Source organism: Silurus meridionalis, chromosome 18 (assembly GCF_014805685.1).
Source record: "Silurus meridionalis isolate SWU-2019-XX chromosome 18, ASM1480568v1, whole genome shotgun sequence".
In the NCBI taxonomy this organism is placed as follows: Eukaryota; Metazoa; Chordata; class Actinopteri; order Siluriformes; family Siluridae; genus Silurus; species Silurus meridionalis.
The window spans coordinates 3,630,991-3,650,553 of NC_060901.1; the positions used below are offsets into that span (position 1 = coordinate 3,630,991).

The 19,563-nt window shown below is 42.0% G+C and overlaps 1 protein-coding gene across 1 annotated transcript in view; it reads left to right on the forward strand.

Moving 5' to 3' along the window:
- erc1b (ELKS/RAB6-interacting/CAST family member 1b) overlaps nt 1-19,563 on the forward strand; it is a 198,812-nt gene that overhangs the window by 92,776 nt on the left and 86,473 nt on the right. Inside the window, 1 exon segment of the mRNA XM_046873276.1 lies at nt 4,970-5,130. Within this exon segment, the coding sequence (XP_046729232.1) occupies nt 4,970-5,130 (161 nt within the window).

Here is a 19,563-nt window from a genome sequence, read left to right on the forward strand (position 1 = left end):
TATCTGCAAAAATCCATACCGATAGTTTTTCCAGGCTTCCGGTCTGCTGTTATTACGAGAGCGGCCTCTAGAGGTGATTCATTGATGCTACGTGCTTTCTCTGTATAAAATGTAAAAAATAAAACATTTTTCAAGGCATCGGAAATATATAAGCTATTCCAGACCTCGTATTGTAAACATCATCTTCAGCTCAAGTCAGTTTCCCATCACTAGGAATTTGGTCCTACTGTTTAGTGCTCTCTCTGTCTGTCACGGATGATGGTGTGTGATGACAAATGTGAGAGAGGAATGAGGTCAGCAGAGGGAGCGAGGCACCGGCAGGTATAAATTTTGCTCCAGTGTTGATCCGTAGCACCGGACATTAGTGTTTCAGTGCTTGGCCGTGGTACAGTATATTAGGTTGATGAGTTATGGGAGACGACCGGGCTGCTGCTCCGAGTGCTTTGCCAGCTCACGTGTTTCCTCCAACCACCAGGGGGCTGAACTGAAGGTCGTTTAACAAAAATGTGAGGCTTGAGTGTCTGTGACGGTATAGCCTGTCAACTCCTTGCCGCTTTTATAATACGAGCAAAATAAATTGATGCGCTTGATGATAAACAGCAAAACAATCTGCGTTTTACATTTATGGAATTTTGACAGACGCCATTGTTCAGAGCGAATCGGCTGTCGGAAAGTCTTTTAGGATGATGTGTGTGTGGTGTGTGTATATACACACACACACACACACACACACACACACACACACACACACACACACACACACATCATCCTAAAAGACAAACAGACAGCCTAAAAATAAATATATATATCTTTCTGTCTGTCTGTCTGTCTGTCTGTGTTAGTATACAAATGATTTGTATACTGTAGGTCCTCCTGAGCGAGATCCCCCACCCTCCCCTGTTCATTTGTATATATGAGATAAGTGAAGGCTGCTCTAGATAAGGAATTGTATGTATATATATATATATATATATATATATATATATATATATATATATATATATATATATATACGGCCCCTCACTCCTCTGTGGATCTTGGAGTCTTTTTTTCACGTCTCCTAAACTTTACTAGAATAATGGACTTGGAATGTGTTACTCCAAAGTGTCTCACTGGTGTCCAGGAGGGTTGAGATCTTCTTTATACCCTCATGAGCCCTGGTAAAACGTGGGTATGGGTGCGGGGTGATTGTGAACGAGATGTTTCAGCATAGGAACTGCAGTATCGCTTAGCGGTGGCGCTTCAGGCCAAGTGGCTTGTTCTAATTGTGATTGTGATTGTTCTAATTGAGAAGCGATGATGTTTGGTTTACAGTGAAGGGAGATCCACGTCAGGATGGGCATGAAAGTCAATCAGATTAGCTTTCTGAAATAAACCTAAACAGTTACAGTATCGGTTATGTCATAGTCACGCCCACCGGAATCCGTTTGTAATCTTTCCAGTCCTGCAGACTAGAATCCCGTTACGCCGGCTCCTTCATCCCCTCTCAAGTTTACGCGCTTGTCAGGACTCGGTGCTTTGTGTTTGTAATAGTGAAGCGAGCCAGAGTTCCACCGCGTGGGCCTCGGAGTGAGCCGAAGAAACCTTATCCGGGTTCTAAAGAAACGCCGCTCTATACACAAGATCTTATTGGATAAATTGATGGTTTATTTGTAACTCAAAAGGCGCTGGCTTTAACCTGTTAGCCTGCGCCACAGATTTCGGGACTCACAGCTGAAAATGCTCTAGCTAATTTTAAATGTTAACAGTTCCTGATAAAAATGTGCTACATACACAATTTAAATATTTTTGGAAAGAAGACACTCTGAGCTTTACTGTCCATCATCAAAGTTGATCTTGCTCAAAAAGATATTAAGTTACAGATAATGAGGTCCCATAGATATACATTTCCTGCATTGAACATTATTTTTATTTCATATATAAATACATGAAATCAGTCCTGGAGCAATCTAGAAAAGTACTGGGTTGAAAGCCACATGTCTCATGAGTTTATATTTCAAATTTTATGAAGATTTTCATGATGAATGAGATTCCTACAAACATTTATCTGAGACTGTCTGATCCTTTTCTCCCCCCCTCTGTTTGAGAGACACCTGCTAAACTCAGGTGATCATTCATACTCTATTCATACAGTCTGCATATTAATGAATGGCTGACCATTCAAGGCTTTTGTTATACATGTTTGGATATTGATGTTGAGTTGGCATTCATATTGATGGTCAGGTAGCCAGACAAGCTAATGTTCTACAGCCATGGCCATTCATATTGATGTGCGGTCATTCCAATCCCAACAATACACACACACACACACACTTACTTTTCAAGCATTTCTCTTATAAAAACAAACGGACACTAAAACCTATAACCTGGTATAAAGCTATAAAGGGAGATTTATTGTAACCTACAGATGTAGAGCTCCAAGTCTCTGTTGTTACTCCGCCCCAACATTTTCCACATCGCGGCTTTTTGTGCAAATCTCAGATAAAACAACTTTTTTGATTGTCCACCTTTTTTCCCTTGTTTTCTTTTTTTTTGTAAACAAAGTCCATTTTGCACGAGCTCTAAACAGCTGTTTGTGCCGAACTGAGAGCTGCATCACTTCCTGGTTCGTCACACCACGTGCTGCTTCGGCCAGTAAGAGTTTGTAAAGAGTAATACAACTAAGATTCACACACGTGGAGAATAAAATCCTCGCATATATCGTTAGAATCCTGCACTTATTGGCTACATTTTCAATCAGTCATTTTGTTTCCATAATGTTACTGGCTGGAGATAAAAGGTTTGAAATGACGGGTGGTGCAGAATAAAAAAAATGACGACACCTGCAGAGAGAGTAGAGACTCAACCAAAGATTCCTTTTTTTACTTTTTTTATTTTATTTTGTGGTCTTAAGCGTTTTGTAACACTATATTCTACCAGCCATATTTGTTTTTTAACTAGCAAGCTGTCGTATTTTATGCAAAATGTTATTTGGAAATATATAAACACAAACACCAGCCGAAGTTGTGTGACGTAAACAAAAGAAAAAACATCTAAATGACAACATTATTGTTTGTTTGGAGCAGAAATGCTTTACGGCATGTTGTTCACTGGATCCTTATCTTTCCTAATAAACCGGGATTAGCAGCAGTGGATGTGTTTGTGACTCGTTATTACAATAATAATGTAAGAAGTGCATTTTTTTATGCTTGTTGTTGTTGTGTAGGGCTTACACGCTGACGACTAAGAGGTTTTAACCAGAAGCGAAAAGGCCGAAGGGTGAAGTTCTGATTGAACAAAAGGGTGATATAAAAAAAAAAAAAAAAAAGGGACTGTTGGTTTCCGACACCAGCGTCTGTCACTTCAGCAGAAAGTATGAGAGTCAGAACCAAAACCACAGAGGAGTCTGTGAGAAGCGTCCCGAGCCAACTCTTCAGACCTCTCCTCACACGAACACATAAACCCGCCACCGGCTGTGTGATTTATCCGTCGCATTCCCTCGCACTGCGGAAAAGAGGCGGGATCTCCAGGCGGAAACCGTGGTGTAAGCGAGCTGGAGATCACCCACCTTTACGAATACACAACCGAGCAAAGCGACCGAAGTGCCCGATAAATCGCAAAACCTCAGTGCTGAGTCATGAAGGTTTTATTCGGCTTCAAACCTCAGACGCGTTTTCAACCCAGGAACCTTTTTAGGAACTCTTTTCAGGCTCTCAGGAAGTGTTGAGACTCATTTTCAGTTCTTGAACCATCGGTTGTGTAAAATGTGTTGATTTTTGTGGAATGGGAACTCCTGGGGTGGATACTTGATACACTGGACATCTAGTGGATTTTCTATTGATTGGTTGCTTGGTTGGACCGTACTTGCCGATAACCGATTACATTTTTTCAATCGATACTGGATAAACAAACACTCAAAATAGTACTAAGCTTTATTACAAAAATACTGAGTACTGAATCATGAAAATGTGCTAAATAACTGTTAATAATTATAATTATATAATGAGTATATTATAAATAATAAATAATAAAAAGTCTCGCATGTATAAACACAGCACGTGGTGTCAGTGATTTGCCTCTAGAGGCCGCTCTCGTAATGACAGCGGAACCCGGAAAAACTATGGATTTTAGTTTGGATTTCTTGTTATAGATTTCTGCCGACAGTTTTATCGATCAACTCTCGGTGCAATCAACTATCTGTACTGATTAATCGGCCGACCTCTAATTGTAACCATCTCAGGTGCTCTAAAACACTGCTGAAATATCGTCTCTGTAGCACCAGTTTTTTTTACACGATTGTGTTCAGTTCCTGTGGTGCATTGAAAATGCAAGACTTTTGGGTTCTTGAAAACTTGCTTCTTTATCTCATTAAAAAAAAAAGGTTTTTTTTGTTTTTAGGGGGAAAAAAAGCATAGATTATTTTTTATTTATGTTTCATGTAAACAGCATTGAGTTCCCTTTTTTGTTTTCTTATTCCATATGATCTACATTTTTCTTTGCTTTCATATATTATATGGACAAAAGTTTGTGGACACCTGATGAGTGTTTTGAACATCCCATTCCACATGTAGTTTCCATTTGCTGTTTTAATAACCTCCACTCTTCTGGGATGATGTTCCACTAGATTTTGTGGAGATTTGTGCTTATTCAGATACAAGGGTGTTAGTAAAGGGCTGCGGTCAGTGTTCACATTCATCATGTTCAATGTGGTTGGAGCTCTATAGCAGGAGATCTTCCACCAAATTCCAACCTATGTAAAGCATATATTCATGACCAGTTTTAGGTCTTCTATTTGAAGTGAAACACATCCAAATACCTCTAATACAACGTTGTGCCTCCATCTTTGTAGTTACAGTTTGGAGAAGAACCACATACTTGTGGAAAATGTCAGGTGTCCAATACTTTTGTTCATATATTGTATCTGTGTCACTGCGATCTATTCAGGTTCTGCAGTCGCTTAATTCCGCATGTATAATTCGTGTCTCTGCAGATGGAGGAGTTGCTCGGAGCGATGGAGAAAGTGAAGCAGGAGCTGGAGTCCATGAAGGCCAAGCTTTCGTCCACGCAGCAGTCCCTGGTGGAGAAGGAGGCCCACCTGACCACACTGAGAGCCGAGCGCAGGAAGCACCTGGAGGAGGTTCTGGAGATGAAGTAAGAGCCCTTTTTTATTTTTTTATTATTATTATTTTTACATGGCAGAAGTTCACATTTTAACGCTTAAAAAAAAAAAAGGTGAATTTGATTGAGCATCGGATTCATCTCCAGATGATCATGTTCTACATCTTATCGACCTGATTTACACAAAGCCGAATGTGTCCCGAGAAAGTCCCGAGACGTGCGTTCACTCCATTGCAGTGCACAGTGTTGGCGGTCTGGAGAGGAAAGAAGCTCTATAGGAGCTGTAAACGCTTTAAACCGCAGTTTTCCCTCCTACGCTGCACGGGCAGTCACATAAGTGCAATCCAAGCATCTCTTCTTCCCTAACTGTCCATTTTCTCTGACTCTCCTTTCTCTCCCACACACACACACACACTCATCTATCTCTGTCGCTCAGCTCTAATCTTACCTTATTCTTAGTTATGACAGCGCATCTCTAGTGCTTCTCTTGTCTTATCTGTGGTAAGGAAGAAACTCCTCGACTAAACCTGGCGACTGCGACTCGCTCTCACGGGGTGGTGGGGGGTCTGCGGGGGTATCGCAGTTTATTGTTATTAACGTTTTTAAACCAGTTTTAAACGAAATGCCTGCTCAAATAAATATAATCAAATCAATGCGATTTGCGATGCACTTGTTATTATATTATATTATGTTATTATATTGGTTCGGTTTAGCAGTCGAATAAATTGCCACAAATTTAAGTGATGGACTAAAGATCAAAGAAATGCAAGAAATCATCAGTTTACATTTGTCAAACCCCATTTTTAGGTAATGCAGATGTGCATCTAAATGTGCGTTTTACCTTTAATATTAAACTTAAAGATACGACCGACTTTACAATTATCACAGCAGACTTCATCAAACGTGTTCCTCGATATTTCGTTTCATTTTTTCACTTTTAAGAGAAATTCTTGGCGCTGGACACAACGCGTCGTAAAAACAGCTGGCGACGGCACCACCGATCGGAACGGCGTTTTCAATAGACATTATACACGCAGTACCCTGATTATTATCAGACTAGGAAGCGTCAACATCGCCGGCTGGTGTACGGAGCGAATAGAAAACGTGTAGAAACGTTCGTTCGGGGACAAAATGAGTCAGAACTGGCATTTTAAGGACTTTTCCAGCCATTTTCTAAGGTCTGGATTTTTTTTTTTGGGTGACGGCTCCTCACACACACACACACACACACACACCAGCGTTCTATGCTGGTTTTTCTATTCGACGTGGCCGCAGAAAATCAAACCAGGACCCCCTGTCCTCTTTCTGCTTCTTCATTCCGAAAGAGAGAAAAATAGAAGCCCCCAGAAGCAACCGCCCAAGCGCAGACTGTCGGAGAGACGACTTCAGTCAGACAGGGAGCGCTGTGTATTTACTCCGCCCTCACTCTCGACCGCACAACTTCCAAAATAAAAACGTCTTCGCCAAGAGAAAATAAGAGTCATGAATGCTCTGGTCTAATACAACCTGTATCCAGAGAGGGGGAGGGGTTGGGAGGGTGTGTGAGGGGTGGTTGGTGGTGGGGCGCTTCACTGATGAAGCTCTGTCTTCTGGTAATAAACAATTTGCCCAAATGTATGGGGACCCCTGACTTTTCCAGCCACTTGAGGCTCTTCCACAAACTGTTACTGTAGTAATGGATGCAGGAGCACAAACTTTTTCCTTCAGTTGAACTAGGAGACCCAAACCTGCTCCAGAATAACAAATGAGGTCAGGTGAGCCTCCTTCTCCACTGTAGAGCCACCAGTTATACACTATACGGACAAAAGTATTGGAACTACTGACTTTTCCTGTGTGGTTCTTCTTTAAAGTTGGAGGCACACCATTGTATTGAATGTCATTGGATGCGATTCACTTCTGAACTCGGAGACCCAAACCTGTTCAAGATCTCCAGCTATTTGATGCTTTTCCTCACCTCACCTCATTACCTGACTTTTCTTACGCCCTTGTATCTCAAAGAGCACAAATCTAGTGGAACATCTAACCAGAAGATCTTCTATTCAGGCCAGCTTTCGGGTTGTATAAGCAGAGATGAGAAAAGCTGCAGTAAACCATGAGCACATTTCTCTCCACTTCACCCAGTCTAAATGCCACCACCTCTCCGTTCCCTGTTCTCCAGATGCGACGCGGTCAGATCCTGTTGTACTGTGAGCTCGTCTGATGTGGCTATTTTTTCTCACTCCATTCCACCCCCAACCCGCCCACCCTCCCACTCGCATTCTTTTATCCTTTTGTTCTCTGTCTTTCTCAGATCACGACTCAAAGTCTTAGCTCAGTGTTAGCGGAGATCACTCGTCCTCCTTTCCAACAAATGTTTAATTCTCGTCCCACATTTGTTTGGGATAGAGGAACATGTCCGACTGCCTGATGGGAGACGGCTGTTGACAGGAGAATAAGTCTTAATGAAAAATTCCTCCGACATTTTTTTTTTTTCCGCCATATCGGGATCGTCGTCTATCTATCCTTTTTTTTTATTATAATGCAAAGCCCAAGCTTGTAGGAGTCTGTCTTTAGATCAACAACTGAGCTAAAAAAAACCTTGCGTGCCCATAGGATCAAATAAAGCCATGGAAATGTAACTTTTTCAGACAAGACCTGTAGTGTTACGCTATGAATGCTGGAAAAATAACAATCAATTCTCCTCATTTGGTTTGGCGATATGACAGAAATATCATGATTCGCGTGAGCATTTTTACAATACACAGATCAGTAACCCAGAGCCTTAACCACTGAGGTACAGCTTCCTTCAGATAGATTTATCTATAGCTATCAAAAGCTACCACTTCCTCTGTCTGTCTGTCCGTCCGTCTGTCTGTCCGTCTATCTGTCTATATGCACGTGTGTATGTAAATGCATGTATATAAAATGAAATGATTGCTATTTAGATCATATCCCCCACACCAACATTCATGCCTACGGTGTAAAAGAGGATTTGTGAGCTGAGCCGAGGACTTGGGAAGTAACGCGGTACAGAAGAGCAGAGCTAATTACGTGCTGTTTAAAGTCTAATGGTGCCCGAGTCTTTCACACAGTTCTAGCTTCATTGCCTTTATGCTTTAATCCCAGAGCTTCTCACATGCTCCTATGATCTCCAGGCCAGGACTTTATGGCCTCCGACTGCTCAGGGCTTCTCAGAGGCATCATGTCAGCTTCTTGCCGCCTCACCACCCAGGCGGTGCACTTTAATCCGCCACAGCTCCTTAAACCGGCCATATTGGGTCTGAGAGATATAGAGAAAGAAAGAGAGCGAGCGCACCCTGGAACAGCTAAACGTTAATTAGCGTTTTTCACAAAGCCAGGAGGACGGTCGGCATCGCGGGAGAAATTCCAAAAGCCGTGCCAAGAATGTAACCGCGAAGGAGACCTGCAGCGATTTATAAAGTGATATTTATATAGTGGAGATGGTCAGGCTGGAATCTGCATCCCCCTACAGCTGTATTCTAAAGCGGTCGTTATAATGTAATAGCAGTCGACGAAGTTCTCGCACCTGAAGTGATATAAAAGGGAGGAGATTGGTAGCGTCACCTGCCCTCCTTGAAAAGAGTGACCACTTTGTGCCTAGGTGTTAAACCTTTTTATCACAGCATGGAAAGTCAGTCATAAAATAAATAATATAATCATAATAAATAAAACTTACCTTTTTTTTTTTTTTTTGCACTTTTGCTCCAAACCGGACGATCCCAAGAAGTTATACATGACATTCGAGGACTAAACGACAATCAGAAACATAAGGACAAATCAAAGGCAAAAGTTTTCGCCATAAACCTCAGTCACCAGACCGGATTTCTGAAAGCGGAGTGGACAACATCTGGCAGATTTGCAGCAGATATGTCAAGAAGAAGAAAAGACAAAGATTGGCCAAAACAGTCCCATTTCAACATTGTTATTATTACAGCTAAGAGGATCCAAACGCTGCCCAGAGGATAGGAAAGAGTTGGACATGCTTGTTAAAGGGCGAAGGGTGCAAATACACGTTACTATAAAATATTTATACCACAGCGCTGTCGAAACCGTTTCAATGAATTCCCTGTAATTTCAGCTCTCGCAGTTAGAGCCAGCTGTAATTCGCATCACAGGTTCATATTAATGCTCTTGTATGCAATACGCTGTTGTTTCTATAGTAACCGCTTACATCATGGTCTGAAATAAACAGATTAAACACAGATTTTAAGATCTGAAGGAGTGATGGGGAGGAGTAGCGTAGTGGTTAAGATGTCGGACTGCTGATCAGGAAGTTGTGAGTTCAAATCCCACTACCACTAAGCAGCCACCGCTGGGCCCTTGAGCAGGGCTCTTAAACTTCAGCTGCTCAGTTGTATGAATGCGATTGTAAGTCGTGCTGGATAAGGCTTGTATGACTCACTCCGAATAAGGGTGCCCGTATGAGTCGTTCTGGATAAGGGTGCCCGTTTGAGTCGCTCTGGATGAGGGTGCCCGTATGGGTCGCTCTGGATAGGGGTTGCCCGTATGGGTCGCTCTGGATAAGGGTTGCCCGTATGGGTCGCTCTGGATAAGGGTGCCCGTATGGGTCGCTCTGGATAAGGGTGCCCGTATGGGTCGCTCTGGATAAGGGTGCCCGTATGGGTCGCTCTGGATAAGGGTGCCCGTATGGGTCGCTCTGGATAAGGGTGCCCGTATGGGTCGCTCTGGATAAGGGTGCCAGTATGGGTCGCTCTGGATAAGGGTGCCCGTATGGGTCGCTCTGGATAAGGGTGCCCGTATGGGTCGCTCTGGATAAGGTTGTCCGTATGGGTCGCTCTGGATAAGGTTGTCCGTATGAGTCGCTCTGGATAAGGTTGTCCGTATGAGTTGCTCTGGATAAGGAGGCTAGTATGAATACTTGCCGATAACCGATGAATCAACCGATTGATTTTCTATTCATTTTAAAAAACAAACACTCCATGTAAAATAGTACTGAATTTTATTATAAAACAAAAACAATACTAAATCATTATAATGTGCTATATGAAATAAATATTAATATATTCATTAATAAGAATATAATATAATCAAACCGCATGTGGCATCAGTGATTCGCCTCTAGTGGCCGCTCTCGTATTGACAGCAGACCGGAAAAACTATTCGTATTGATTTTCGCCGATCAACAATTTGTGCCTCGACCTCTATTAATAACTAAGGGGAAGTTTTTGTTTGAAATCCAGCCTTTATTATCAAAAACCAAATAGTTATGAGTAATACGTATATTTCAAATGAAATCTTTTAAATATGTCTGGCATTGTTCAGAGAGCCTTTTCTAATGTGGGGGCAGTAGTTTGGGGACCCCTGGTGTAAAAAGCATTTGTAAGCTTTTTATTTTTTTAAAGCTGCTTTGGGACAATAATCGTAATCTATAATAAAAAGTTCTTTAAAAATGAAATCGAGTTGAATTATTCGAAAAGTTCTTCTTTTCTTAGAGAAAAACCCACTCCACTCTGTCTTGGTGTCAGATCTCCACTTAGGTCACTGACTGGAAAGTGTGGTTTATAATACAACAGTGCTATAGTCCTCCGGGTATGAATCATGTCTGGAATGAAACTGACTGTAGGCTGAATTTCAGGCGAAACCACCAAATGCAGCGATTACAGTATATGATGCAGCTTCTATACGATTTCTCTGCCTTTATCCAGGTTCATCAGTCTAACTAGTATAACGTATCATATTCATCTTCCTTTCCATCAGTTGATGGTTAAATTCTCAGCATTGCTTTAGATCCCAGCCACGCAGCTGCTGCACGCATTTCGGGTCGAAGTCTCGCTCCGGGTTGAACAGCTGTCGATTCTGAGACTCGTCCATCAAGTCAACGAACTCTCTAAAGTTCATTTCCTCTCTTGGTTTTTGGAATCATTTGCAGGCTAATTTCGTGTATACACATTCTTGGAGGCTCGTTTGTAAGGATTAGCCCGAGTTTATACACACTCGTACAGATGGCGCAAATATGCAACCTTGGTTACAGGTTGTTGATTTGTTTTCAGGGTTACGACGTTGTGTGTTTTACCGAATAAGGTTCCTTTGAACTGTAAAGCACTGCAAACACTATTAATACCGGTCCTAGCATCAGCGAACTACAATAAGTGGCTCTATAGATATGATTTATTGTTTACACTAAAGCAGATGCCATAATGATTGGTGTAGATTTGTTAAGGCTTTTTGCCTTTATTGTGAAGAGAATTCGATTGGCTTGAGTGAATGTAGCGTCAGGTGATTCAGACAGCTTTTCTCAGTGGATTTGGACTCTGGACTTCTGAAAATCATACTTGAGTAAAAGTACAGATACCTTACTGCAAAACTTCCTTACAAGTCGCCGATTCCAATCTGACTTGAGTAGAAGTTTTCGAGTGTCTAATTTGAACAGTGCTTGAGTATTTCACTTGTATTGAACGTAGGCTCCCAGATGCTCCAGTCCTCAGCTCTAAGACACAAGTCTGCCAATGAAAAGCCTAAAACGGTTGATTTGCAAGGTTTTATTTCCTTAAAATACGAATCAAATTGTCCACCTTAACACTTCATTAACCAACAACACAACAGCCTCTTTGACTTGCCAGAATAAAACATACAATTCGGTCAAAAATAAAAAAAGAAAGTTGTAAAGCAATTTTTCAGAAAAGGATCTTCAAGCTATTGAACAAATAACATGACGGGGTCATGTCACAAAGAACAACCATAAAACTTCTAGGGACAAATACAATGAAAGCAAATAATTTGTAGATAAATTAAAAAACAAATTTTCTTTGGAGAGAACTTCAACAAAAGCTGGTTCTGGAATTTATTTGAGATCTTGTTTAGACTAAAAATGAGGCCAGGCAGCTCACAGGCAGCAGATGCGAGTCGGGGAGTGTTGTGGCTTAATGACGTCTTCAACAGGTGCAAAATGTAATTGGTAACAGTGTCAATTAAAATATAGTGGAGTAAAAAGTACATCGATTGAATCTTAAATGTAGTCTAAGATATATATTTTAGAAATATAGTCTCGCTCAGGGGCCCGAGGGTGGCAGCTTGGTATTGGTGGGATATAAACTCATGATCAACATATAAACCACCTCATTTACTACAAGTTCAAATTCAAGCTGCCACTGCTGGGCCCCATGAGCAAGGCCCTTAACCACCTTCTGCTCAGTCATCCTCGTGGATAAGGTTTCCAAATATCATAAATATCATCTCTATTTTCAAACTTTGGAAAGGTCTGAAAGAGTACCTCGTTTCTCAAGCAATTCTTTGAGAAAAATGTAAGAAACACATGAGAAACGTGAGAACATGAGATCTCCTCCAACTTGAGTCTAAATGCAGATGAATCTTCTATGCCATTGAGCTTGTCGAGCACTTAATGTGGAATGATGGATCTTAACATTCAGCCAATTTCACGAACCTCTGCCCACCCAATGGCCCCAACTTCTCCAGGACTTGGAGAACAATTCCACATTCATAGACACGTTGGTGAGATTCTGTGAGGAGGAAAGGGCAGGCATCCTGAAATGGAAAGAGAGATCGTACAGCCAAACTTTATATGCATGAAATAGAACAGAAGGGAAGCGAAAGGGAAGTGAGAAACAGATTTTTATTTAGTCCAACGCATGTTTGCGCAACGTCCTTGGGAATGCCAAAGGTTGGAATGTCAGGCTGTGGATCCGTTTGTCTTATCAATAGCGAAGTAAAAGTTAGGGAGTTCCTTCCTTGCCGACTCCCACTAGCGATAAATCACCACCACTGACTACAGAGTCTCACATTCCACGTCCTGGCACCGACCCGATCCTACTCTCCCTCATAGTCACACTATAATCCTTCAGCTTGTGCCATACCTGGGGTCTGAGTCAAAGAAACCAAGCCACCAACTACTGCACAACCTCAACCCAACCTCCATTATGTAGCATTATAAGGTCCATTAGACAGCCACAACCATTATATTCCAACAGAAATCTGTTTTTTTGTCTGTTGTTAAATAGCTTTTTTTTTTTTTTTTTTTTATAAAAAAGTCTTTACTATGAAGCTTGTTTTTTTTCTGCATTTTCAGCACATTTTTGCCGCGTGTCGTCAGCGCCGACTTTATTATAAGTGGCGTGTAATCAAGGCGAGCTCTACTCGTGTCCAAGAATTCATTCATCGGGCTCTTATTTATGCATGACCAGCGTGCACACGCACACCTTTATCTGGCCCGTATATCCCCCCCCCCCCGCTACTCTTTCAAGCAGTTTGTCTTGGCTCAGGGGGTTGTTCTGGAGGCGGAGAGAAGTGGAAAAAAAAGGGGGAACGGGAAAAGGAGGGCGCTAATAAAGCTGAAGGCAGGTGGCTGATAAGGTGAAAAGTCTAAACGCAGAAAGTAGCCAGGCTTTTGGGCAAACATCAAGCGAACCCGTCCTGCCTTCTTAAGCCAAACACAACAGACGCTTCAAAAAAGACTTTTTTTTCCTTCTTTCTCTTCACACCCATTTGCGGTTAAACCCACTTGACTACGGCTTTATGCACTGCATCTCACACACTTGTTTAAATTACACAGCGCAAGGACGAGCGGAGAAAAGAAAGCGGTCACCAGTACTTGTTTCATATATCTATACGTTATCCGTCCATAGAAGACGAGTGTTTATTATCTTGTTTATTATCAGAGCTAAATGCTTGTTTTCGGGGGCACCTGTCCTGTTCTTTTTCTCAAAAAGCTACAGGATTTATTTCAGTTTGATAGACGTATATAAAAAGACCTGAAACACTTAAAGGATTAAATTTAAGCACATAAATAGATCATATTCTCTACACCTGGTAGTTACATATTTACAGAAGTCATTCTCAAACATTTTTTTCATTCTGGCGGCGTTTCCTTCCCTCACACTGGTCTGCATTATGTTTCTTATCATTGTGCAAGTAACGACAGATGAAATCCACGGAAAGATCTGGACCAGGACCAGGACCAGCCGTGGTCCAATGTGTCTACAGAAGCCGAGTCACCTTTCGAGACGTGAAACCTGTTTATTAGATGCACGGTCTTGACTGAGACGTGTCATTTTTAAGACCCTGCACCAGCAGACTCCAAGAGCACGGTGTTAGTGGAGATGATAAAAATAAGCTTGTGTGTTCATGAGTTTCATAGCAAGTACAATTCGAAGAATTTGTATTTGTCGAGCGAATTTTTACAATGGACATCGTCTCAAAGCAGCTTTACAGGGGTAAAGACGGTTATAAAGTTGTGTAAAAGAGTGTCTAAGTTTAGTGCCTGTAAGTTTGTTCCTTAAAATTGTATCCCTAATGAGTAAACCAGTGGCAACCAGAGCAAGGAAAAACTCCCTGGGATGGGAACCCTGAGAAGAACCTCATCCTCAACACTGACTGTCCATTCATTACAGTTCCATCATTGTTGAGGTGTTCAGCGACAGGCGCTTTAATGCAAAACTCTTCGTGCATCCGGTGGTCCTGAGCCATTGTAGTAGACTTTAGATGTTACTGTGATTAATGAAATTGCTGCTGGACTACTGCATGGTCATAAGAGATTCTTTTTCTCTTCTATTATTATAGGAAGTACATTAAATATGTCTGGTGAAAATACAGTTTGAAGGCTGCATGTTTGAATGGGCGAAGGTTCGTACATTACCAGTATATGTGCCTATTGTAAGGGTTATAACAGGTATTAAGATATTCAGAATCATCTGAGTGGTCATTTCATCATCCTGAACAAAAGAATGCAGGCAGGGTGGAGTGAGTGGAGAAGAGTGATAGCAGGAGTGATTTGTGATAGAAGAGTATCTGCGAGAGTGAAAGGGAAAGTTTATTGGTCTGTGGTGAGACCTGAGATGTTGTATGGATTAGAGACAGTGGCATTGAGTAAAATACAGGAGGCGGAGCTGGAGGTAGCAGAGCTGAAGATGTTGAGCTGTTTGTTGGGAGTGATGAGGATATACAGCATTAGAAATGAGTTTATTAGAGGGACAGCGCATGTAGGATGTTTTGGAGACAAGGTGAGGGAGGTGTGATTGAGATGGTTTGGACATGTGCAGAGGAGGGACATGGGGTATATCAGTAGAAGAATGCTGAGGATGGAGACACCAGGAAGGAGGAAAAGAGGAAGACCAAGGAGGAGGTTTATTAATGTGGTGAGTGAAGACATGCAGGTAGTTGGTGTGAAAGAGGCAGTTGTAGAGGACAGGGGGTATGAAGACGGATGATAAGCTGTGGCGCCCCCTAATGGGAGAAGCCAAAAGACGGTGGTAATTTTCTCATCCTTAGTAACTGCCTGGTCAGGGTTACAATGTGGAAATAAAAATAATTGCTGGCAGATACAAAAAAAATAAAAAAAAGTTTTACAAGTTGTTTTAGTTGAAACATATAAACTGGAGTGATCTAGTTGAGGTCGAGGAACTGTAACTTTGTAGCTGTTTCCTGAGACTGCAAAAGTATTGGGACACCTAACAGGCCATATCTGGTTCTTCCTCAAACTATTACCACAAAGTTTGGAGACACACAATTGTGTAGGACGAATCTTTATGCGAGAGCATGAAATTTGTCCTTTGCTTGAACTGGGAGATGTAAACCTGTTCCAGCACGACAGTGCCCCTTCACACAAAGCCAGCTCCATGAAGATCTGCTTTACATTGGGTTGGAATGGAAGATCTCCTGCTCATCTTTTCTCAAATCAGTTCCTGACTTTACTAACACCTTTGTATCTGAATGAGCACAAATCTCCTTAAAATCTAGTGGAATCAGGGTATTATGAGGACGATGTGAAACTAGGTGTCCACAAACTTTTGTCCGTACAGTGTGTATCCTGTTATCCTGATCATTTTTGTGCTTTGTTCTGTAAGTGTGAAAGTAGTGGAGATAGTGCAGGATTAGTAGTAGATGAATGTTTGCATACAGCAGTGCTGGAATACATATTAGCTATTTTACAGTTAGGTGTAAGAACAGAGCTGAACTTCTCAGTAATATCTCATTTCCACACAGGAAAATAGATTCCACTCCTTTATTTAATCTCCTCTTGTTTTTCAATTGCCTTTGCTCTTTTCCTGCATCTCTCTCTCTCTCTCTCTCTCTCTCTCGCTTCCATCCAAGCAGGCTTGGTCTTTCACCAGCCCGGTCTCTGCTTTATATCGTTCGTCTTTTTTTTTTTTTTTTTAATTATTAAAATTATTCTGGAGTTAAATACAGCTAAATAAATCTCTCAGCACGCCCGTGTTAACAAGCCCTGGAGGTGGCTTTTATAAGTTTCCTCTTGTAACCGGAGTATCGTTTTTACGCAGTCTTCTGGAAAAGCAGGAGCCGTCGGTGACCTCACATTAATCAGGGCTCAGCACCAGACACGTGAACTGAAAGATTCCGCGGCCCAATCAAGAGGCGAATGTTTTACAATGGAAAAACTAATCGATGGACCTCTCATGTGTTTCACGTCTCTCGCCGGGGGGCCCCGTCACGTTTCCTCTCTGAAGACGGAGACGGATGTTGGCCGGCTGAAGGAGTCTCGTTGTATCTGGGGGAAAAAGGATAGCGAGGACCCCTGCCGCTTCAATGTTCCGTACCGACATTAAATACCGCTGTTGTTTTGATATTAACGACTCGAATGTTAGTGCGACTCACCGGCGACATGCGATGCACAGAGCAGGCACCAGGCAAAATGACTAGCTTATGTTTCCTGACTTTTTCTTTTTTTCTTCCTCTTTTCTTTTATTGTGCTCCTTATTTCTGTGCTCAGACATTTGCCAGTGGTGATGTCGGTTCAAAGACATTCGTTATAAAGGCGACATTCGGTCTTTTGTGAGAACCAAATGTCTCTTTAATGATAGGAGAATGTTAAAATGACCACGTTGTTACTTTTGGCTGTAAAAAGGTAAACAAAGACCTCGTTCGGGCTCTAATTTAATGTGCGACAGGCACATAATCACCAGCATGCACTCGCACACCACAATCTGGGCCAGCATTCACTCATTATGACCCAGCTCTTCTGGCACGCTTTTGGATTTGTGTGTGTGTGTGTGTGTGTGCACGTGTGTGTGTGTGTGTGTGTATATACTGTATATATATATATATATATATATATATATATATATATATATATATATATATATATATATCTATCATTAGGCAACTTGTTAATGCTAATCGTCGGTAAATATTCCTGTTCTTACTTCCGCACTTCCACTCTCTTCCCGAAGATAAAAATCCAGCTAAAAGCTCACCGTTTTGACAGTGTTGCACAGATCCGGCACGAATCACAGAAGGTGCTTGACACACTTCGAAAAAGGTCCAGGACACGTTCCTGAAAATTCTTTGGAAGGTAATAGAGTGGAAACGTAGATAAATGAACTTTCATGTAAACAGAGCTAAAACTTTTTGATACCATCGCGGACTCACCCAATTGCTTATCTATTTTCATCTAGACACTAAAAAACTTTTTATCCATCCATCCATCCATCCATCCTTATACAAATCCAGCCAACTTTTTGTCCATCTTTTGTCTCCTTGGATGTAAATGTAATCAAATGACCAGATTTCACATGGTGCTTAAAATCTTCATCCAAACTCCACTGCTGCATCCGATAAGCTCACACACATTCCATGTCAGCATCACTGATGCATTAGAAGAAATGGTTCAAACCCCAAATTGTATCCGTCCAGTGTTGATCCCCTCGTTCATGGATATGTTCCGGAGGCCGTACCCGTCCCTGATACACGCTCTATAACCGTGAACTCGCGTCGTAATCGTAACACAGAACCAGCAGCCTGACCCTTATTACTCGCTGTAATCCGATGTCGTTGAATTTGATTAACTCTCTACGGTGAGTCGAGCTAACGCTTGAGACCCCCCCTCCCTCCGTCGCTTTTTCTCCTTCTGCTTATCTGTTTTCCTCTCAGGTGATCGTCCCTCCCCGATCAGAAACAGCACACGCAGCGTAGGCTTTCCAAAAAAAACCTGCATGCCGACATCTCAAGGTAAAACTGATAAATTTGCTTCTGCGCTAGCCAAAAAAGAGAGAAAAAAACAATCCATATGGTAGTGCGCATTTTCCTGAAGCTTCCTCCGGCTGCTTTACGGCTGCTCAGCTGAAACGATCTGTCTGTCCTTCAGGACATCCAGGGGTCATGTTCATGCTTTTCAGATTGTGTCTCGTCTTCTGGACTGTTACCTCACCGAGCGATGAGGAGGAGCAATCAGGGGTGTACGTGACCGAAGAGGTCGGAAATGACGACGTAGCTCATTTTAATCTCAATGGGTTATGCCAGCACGAGGCTGCGCGCACAGTCACGGGGAGCACCGACCTTCATAAGTCAGTGTACCGAAAGAACGTCTCGTGTACATCGTAAAGTACATGTGACAAGCACCTTCACCTTTACCATGCACTTACATGCACTTGCTCATTAGTAGGTCACATGACCATAGCCTGTATGTAGGCTGGAGCTTTGCTGGAATCAGAGTTTAATGTAGAATTTCCATTAGTGTCTTTGTTCCTTTTTTGGTGCAACAGTAGAAAAACTCCCCACCACAAGACATATATGTATATGATCAGACGTGTACGTGATTCGGACGTTACAGATTCCTATAGGTATACATTCTAAGGCGCTCCGTCACTTATTAGATTTCCTCAATGTAAAACTAATCCAGTACAAATGGCTCCAGGAGTCTGCTTTGTTTAGGCTTATAATGAAATCCCCGCCTAGGCAGAAGAGTTTGCGCCGTTCACAGAAGCTTTTCCTCTCTTTATTTTTTTTATTTATTTTTTTAACTAAAGCTCTGAGTTCGTTGAATAATTCATGAAACCTCCTCATTCAAAAGAGGAGCCCCAGAGATGCCACGATACACTGATACAGCCTAAGAGAGAAAGAAATGGCTTTTTAGAGCCATTCGGTGCTGCCTTCGATTAGTTTGAGCGTGAAAACGACATGCCTGGTTTATTATACATTATCGGCACAATATAAGCGTATCTTCCGAATTGAAACGTGGCACACGGTACGGCAGCCTGACGCATGCGTTAAGACAAACCAGCAGATCTCTTGCACTTTGTATATCCCGACCTTCTAATGCAGAGGAAGCGTCTGTTTAAGGACTTTTTGAAAGAGCATTATTAAAGCGTGTTTACAAAAGGAGATTAAATCCTTGCGGTTTTTTTTTTTTTTTTTTTTGGGAGCTTCGAAACGAGGAAGCTAATGTGAAGCAGCGAGCTCACCACACTCAGCAACGAAGCCGGTTTGTTTGCCGGCTGTGCAGGATGCGTTTGTTTTGGCCATAGGCCATACTTGGCTTCGAGCCGGTGTGTACGTGTGTGTGTTGCATGCACGTGCGTTTGTGTCCGTGTGTATCGAGAGCAGCTGTGTGAGAGGATGTGTGTGAAAGCATCTCAGGGTGGCGTTTTTTGATGATGTTCAGCTTCCACAGGATGACATTACTCTAGTCTCTCCATCCACACCATAACGTTCTCACTATTAGAGTCGGGGCTCTTCTTGGATGGATGGATGGATGGA